General features: G+C 44.8%; 1 protein-coding gene across 2 annotated transcripts in view; it reads left to right on the top strand.

Annotated features, from left to right (window-relative positions):
* The window catches only part of POLR3B (RNA polymerase III subunit B), a 114,661-nt gene extending 113,648 nt beyond the window's left edge, over positions 1–1,013 (top strand). For both annotated transcript variants that reach the window (XM_068560984.1, XM_068560985.1), the window contains exon 28: positions 540–1,013. In XM_068560984.1, coding sequence (XP_068417085.1) covers positions 540–669 — 130 coding nt within the window. In that variant the 3' untranslated portion in view covers positions 670–1,013. The remainder of the gene's footprint in view (positions 1–539) is intronic.
* The last annotated feature ends 5,835 nt before the right edge of the window (positions 1,014–6,848 follow it).

Genomic DNA, 6,848 nt, shown 5'->3' on the forward strand with positions numbered 1-6,848 from the left:
TTGGATACCACCTTTCTATATGAAAGTCTTCTCTTTCCCATCACACTTCAAGCATTTCAGTGACAGAAATCAAATTGAGCATCTATCTTGTCTAGAATAGTATAGAATAGTAGGTGCTTTTCAAATACATGGACATGGATTCAATCGGTTTGGAACTCTTTCAACAATAAAAAATATCTAAATCTGAGTAACTTTCAGACGGTTCAGATTTCTGGGCCTCATTCAAAATAAATACATAGGCAGATATTTTGCATTTTAAGGAGAAAGGTCTAGAAGTGTGGAAGTACTGATTAAAATTCCATGCTTTTAAAACTGGGGGAGTGATATTGTTTTGTTCTTTCTTTTGCTGCCTTGGATGCTTCTTTTTATTTTGGGGGCACATACGTACATATTTGATAGTGTGACTGAACACTGAGGAATAGAAAACGAATGAACTTGATAAGATGGTCATGGAATTTTCAGAGCAAATCCTCACTTCCTGTGTGCAGGCCTCTACCTCTGAGTTGCTGTCCGTCTAACACAGCTGGCTTGGGTTTCAGGTGCCATTTCTGCAAGTCGTCCTGCCACGTGTCCTCCCTGCGCATCCCGTATGCCTGCAAGCTGCTCTTCCAGGAGCTGCAGTCGATGAACATTATCCCCAGGTTGAAACTGTCCAAGTACAATGAGTAAGGATGGAAAAAACGGTTATTTAAAGAGAATTGTCGGTATGTTAAACACAGTGGAAAGCGGAAGGATGGAAGGGATGAGGACCTCTTCTGCTCCTGGGAATAATTCTTTTGAATGTTCTCTCTCTCTGCAAAAAAACCAAACAAACAAACAAAAAAAACCCCACGAACTTGATGGAGAGGCTTTTTATTACATTAGGAGACTGGCTGAACAACCTCGATCAGCGGGCCTCGGGCCACGGAGGAGGTGCCAACGATGTGGACTAAAGTCTCTCATCCGTGTACCGAATGTGATTCACAAGTGGATATGACCTAAAAGATAAATAAACTTTTATTTATGTTCTGGTATCTTGAAATTTACTCATTAGAAAGAACTTCCTCCTTAAAAAAAAAAATGTTTGGGGTTAAATAAAACTCAGATTCTTATGAAGTGGGAAGGACGTGAAGAATCTTTTTGAGTTGGTTGACTTGGCCTTTGTCCAGGAGGCTGATCTGAGTAGTATCTGAAGGAAGGACAACTGCGGGAAGCTGGGAAAGCGAATGGTAAGAGGGGTGCGGTCCTTATCTTGTGCGGTGAGGAGATGAATTTTCCCAACAATTGAATCTTGTCTGTATATACCCAACTTTTTAATTCTAACCTTGGTAAAGATAATAAATGTCTTCCTACCATCTTAAGCAAGTTTGCCAAGGATGTCACATTTTCTTAAGGACTGCTACTCTTCTGAACCTCCGTGATTGTACCATACAATAATATTTGTTGAATATCTGAAAATAATTCCATGGTTGCTCTGTAAGTTTTCTGTCCTTTCCATTCCTGCCAGGCTGTTAGCTGTCCATTTTGTTTTTAATCTGACAGCCTTCTTCATCCAATTCTAGGTTGTTCTTAATTGCTCTGCCCTGAAGGCAGATAAATATTTGTGTTAGGGATTGTTTATAAAATAAGTCAGAAAAGCTTTGAGTAATGGTCTAAGGCTGCATTCCCAGTGTGTCACATTGAACATGTCCCACAGAATATTAATAGGTATCATACACCAACAGGAATCAAGGTCCAGTGTCAAATAACGTTGAAAAACTGCGTGTATCCCAGTTAAACATACCAAGTACTTTTTCAAAGCCTTTACCAAGCTGCTGTGTGCTGGGACTCTTCAAAAGAGGGAGCCAGGCTAGTCACTGACTTGAGAACCCAACCTCGACAGTCTCACTCAGGTGTAAGAGTCCTCGAGGCTTCACAGGACACGCTCCAGGGGAGTAAAGCTTCCCTAGACATCTCCACGTGTCTCCATTCCCTTCAGGGACTCAGAAGGATTACGAGGGCAGAGGAGTTTGAATGCCCAGATCTTCGGTTCTGTCGGTGGTTCCTTCCTTGCATCTGGCTTTGTCATTCTCAAAAGTGATGGTGCCTAAAGGTGACTGAAGTAGATTGAATGTATATGTACTGTGCTTTGTGGGCCATGTAAGGAGCTTTGTAGGGTGATTCTATTTCCCGTTATGTGACAACTCCACTTATCAACTCTGCTGAAGATGCCATCGCCCTGCCCTGTGAGGCATGCCACGTCAGTGGACACTGGGAGGAGCTGCCAGCGCACGGGGTGCTGAGTGGCATGGGGGTTACGTCATATTCCTTGGTACCTCCCTTGTGTGAGGCCCTGTACTGAGGATAGAAGGGGCAGGACATGACCTCTGCCCTAAGGACCTCAGAACCCAGTGGAGGAGGCCAGGACATCAGCTAGGAATGCTGTCCCTCAATCAGTGCTAAGGCTTAAACCCGGCAGTGCTGAGGGAGCTCCCAGGGCAAATGATTAGCTGTGCTCTGGAAATTCAAGAACACTTCACAAGTGTGATCATGCCCTTTATACAGCTAAAGAAACTGAGGCACCAGGACAGGATTAAAGACGCAAACGTAGAGAATGGACTTGAGGACACGGGGAGGGGGAAGGGGAAGCTGGGACGAAGCGAGAGAGTGGCATGGACATATATACACTACCAAATGTAAAATAGATAGCTTGTGGGAAGCAGCCACATAGCACAGGGAGATCAGCTCGGTGCTTTGTGACCACCTAGAGGGGTGGGATAGGGAGGGTGGGAGGGAGGGGATATGGGGATATATGTATATGTATAGCTGATTCACTTTGTTATACAGCAGAAACTAACACACCATTGTAAAGCAATTATACTCCAATAAAGATATTTAAAAAAAAAAAGAAACAGAGGCACCAAGTGGCTGACTCCCCTAGTGCCCCACCACTAACAGGGAACAGTGTGGGCCTTGAAACCAGGCTTCCCGATTTGGAGGGCTCTCTGGCTTTCATCCATGATTCTGTTTTTCAATCACTAAATGTAACAATTTTTTTTATTCAGATGCCACTGAGTATTTGAATTTCTTAAACTTCTTTTTTCAAAAACAGTTCAGGCAGTTCTGATCATTTTGAGGGTAATCGCCTAACCTAGGAAGTCAGTTCTCCACGTTATCAAAGATCTAGAAAGTGTGGGTTCCAAACTGAGACATCCTTAGAGGAAATAATTGTGTCGGGTTGATAATTTCAAAAACTAGCAGATACTACATTTGAATAGCTAGTTGACTGAATAATATATTAATAAAAAGAGGACAGAATTGGTGTCAGTCCTACTACAGTTTGATTTTGTTATTTGTAAGTTCCTTGTTTTAAAAACTACCAGTTAGATTTCCATTTCCAGTAATGATAGAGTAACCTTTTGCAGGCCACCCTCGAAGCGCTTTTTCCCTCAAGGCTCTGCCAGGTTGGAATTGGCACAGGGATGAGAGGCTAAAAAGCCAGGTCAAAGCCACTGAGAGGCTGCACCCCTTTCCCAAGCTTTGGCAGAGTCCAAGGGCTGGGGAGACAAAACTGCGGGCTCAGAGTGGCCAAGACACCAGGCCTAGAAAGGCCAAGATCCCAACTAGAAAGAAAGCTCACTGAGGCGAACCCAACTTTTCCACCACTTTTCCGCTTGTATTAGTCCGCTCTGGCTGCTGCAACAGGATGCCACAGACTTGGTGGCTTACCCAATAGAAGTTTATTTTCTCACAGTTCTGGAGGTTCAAAGTCTGAGATCAAGGTGCTGACAGATGTGGTCTTTGGTAAGGACTCTGTCCCTTCCTGGCTGCAGACGCCCGCCTCTCGCTGTGTCCTCCCACGGCCTGTCCTTTGTGTCAGGAGAGCGAGCAAGCTCCAGGTCTCCTCCGCTCCTTCAAAGACCACCAGTCGCATTAGAGTAGGGCCCCTGTGACCTTATTTAATGTTAATCACCTCCTTAAAGGCTCTGTCTACAAATACAGCCACACTGGGAGCCGGGGCTTCAACATAGGACTTTTGGAGAGACACAGTTCAGTCCGTTATACCCCTCAAGACATTTGCCAGCTCACAGCAGCCCTGGCTGAACTGCTAGCCATATCTTTTAAAGCTGAATGTGCCCAGCAGTCCCTTTCCTGGGTGTGCGTGGGCCCGGCAGAAAAGTGTGTGTATGTTATCAGTAGGCGTGAGCAGAAATGTTTCTAATAGCACTATTGTAATGGCCCCGCCTTATAAATAACCGCTGCCTATTAACAATGGAATAAATCAATTGTGGGATGTTTGCACAGTGGAACACTATATAGTGATGAAAAGCCTCATACAGTATCACAGATAATCTCACCACTGTAATAGTGGGTAAAAAAAAAAAACAGTTAAATACAAAGGAATACATACTGGATCAGTTCCATTTAAATTCAAAAATAAGCAAAACTAATCTATGATCTAAGAAATCTTGATAACAGTTCCTGTGTAGAGTGGGTGGCTGGTGACCGTGTAGTACAGGAAGGGGGCTTCTAGGGTGCTCGCCATATTTTTTTGACCTGAGTTGGTTACATGGGTGTGTGAAGAAAAATGCACTGAGCTGTATACACAGGATTTTTCACTCTTCTGAATATACTTTATACTTCAACAAATAAGTTTTTTATAAGAACACAGGTTCTAAACCTGTTTGTCTTTTCACTTAATAGTTTTGTCACCCCAAATATGTTATCTTTGCTTTAGTTTACCCATCTTCAAAATGGGAAAAATAACAGTACTGACACCCAGGGACATTTTTAGGGTTAAATGAGATAATACATCTAAATGACTCAGCGCAGTACCTGGCACATAATGAGTGTTCACAAGTGCTTGTTACTGTTCTCATTGATAGTCTCATACCCCTCACAGCGCTGCCAGGACTGGCCTTATCCTGTACAGCGTCATCAGGAAAGGGTTAGGAAAAGCAAGCCCCAGGTTTCCGTTGGAAGAAGGAGTTTGGGAACCAAGGCCAAGGGCAGAGACTGTAGGGTTTTACAAAAGCTATTTGTGAAAGCCGCGCCATTTCATGGTGATGGGGGGGAAGGAGGGTGGTGGGATTAGAGAACACACTTCCCTGGAACAACCATTTACCGCTGACATCAAAGTGAGGTCTTTTGTCGGTGTGGGAGTCCCGGAATAGTTTCTGGAAGCCCAGAGGGCCAGGTCTCAAAATGCTTCCATGTGCGGAGAGTCTAGTAAAGGGGGAGGGGGCTTGATTGGGTGCTATATAATGGGATAGTTTTCAGCTGCTTCAGAGCATTTGGGGCCAACGCCTTCATTTGCAGTGATGAGTCACAAGAGAATAAGCACAGGAGGGCTGGTGGCCGGGCCTGTCCGCTGCTCAGCCGGCTGAGGAATAGAGAAGCCAGGTTCCGAGAGACCTGTAAGTGATTCCTTTGTGAGACGGATGGTCAGAAAAGTGACTATAAAAATAGCACCTCTTTACCATCCATATTTACTCCATATGTGTCTTGAAAACAGTTTATTTCATTTGCTGACTAAAAGTTGGATTTTTACTACATCAGTCCCACGGGGCCAAGGTTGGTGGGAAACTAATGTCAAGCCTTTAAAGAGGCCATTTTAAATGGAGGAAAAAAAAATAAGCAGTGGCAATCCAGAAGTATATATACTGTTTGTTACCAAAGCCAAGCTACCAGTTTGGGTTTCAGACACAGGCTCCAGAAGCAATTAAGAGATTTGCTTCAGCAAATCAAATTTATTGTGATCAGGATGTCATGGCAGAAATTCTCAGGACAACCTGAAACTCACATTTTCACTCAGGTCTAAAATCTCAGACCATAGTCCAAGGACTTAAAATATTTTTCAAGTCTGGGTAATAGCTCTCATTCCATGCATAATAAATTTTAAGTCTGGCTAACTCCCAATCATCCACGTTAATGAAGGCAAGGAGTGGTGTGAATAAATTAACACCGATGATGGATCCAGAATCTTTTGTATTGGATGCTGGGGTGAAGTTTACATTCACATTTTTAATATAATTTGAGTGGAGGTTTGGTGAATTTGCTATACGTTAAATAGGGACTCCTATGAACACCGTCTTTGAAGAAACTGGAATAATAATACCCTTTACGGTTAAGTAATGATGACAGATCTTTGGAGGGGGTAGGGTAGGGTAGCCTGACTCAAAGTGTGGTCCTTGGACCAACGGCATCAGTGTCACCTGGGAACTTGTTAGGACTTTGGGTGGAACCCAGCGATCTATGGTTTAACAAGCCCTCCAGGTGGTTCCAATGCAGGCTAAACGTTGAGACCCACTATTGTAAGCTACGTGAAGAGCTTTGGATCCCATCCTCTCTTAGAGCCAGCCTTTGGATTTTTAGGGGTGCCGAAGAACCCACACCTTGGGAACTAGCTCCCCACTTTCCTCTCTTTCTGTGGCATGACTTCCCCTTAAGCAGCAGATTGTATTGGACCACGCCTCCCACATGCCTCCAGCCTCCCCTACCCCACCCCTGCCGGTGGAGAGCCTGCCCAGAGGACACTTCATTAAAGGCTAGATTTATACAGGAGAAGCTCCTCTCCAGCAACCTGGGGTGCTGCTCTCACTTGTGCTAACTGGTTTCTGACTCTGGCCCTGTGGTTTCCGCTTTCTCCTTCTGCAGCTTCTTTCCACTCAGTACCAGATCTGCCTGCCAGCCCCACAGACACGTCCCACATCGAGGTGGCCTTTCTGAAGTGACTGTCCGGAAAACTCCAGTCTCTGTCTCTGTCCCTGCTGGGCACTTCAGTCTGGTGTCCAGGTCCCCCCAGGGATGCCCCAGCGCCACCTCTCCCGAAGCAAAGCACAAAGTCAGCCGATATGCTCTGGGTGCTGCACAGCTTCCTTGGGCCCCAC

This window comes from Eschrichtius robustus, chromosome 13 (assembly GCF_028021215.1).
Source record: "Eschrichtius robustus isolate mEscRob2 chromosome 13, mEscRob2.pri, whole genome shotgun sequence".
NCBI lineage: Eukaryota > Metazoa > Chordata > Mammalia > Artiodactyla > Eschrichtiidae > Eschrichtius > Eschrichtius robustus.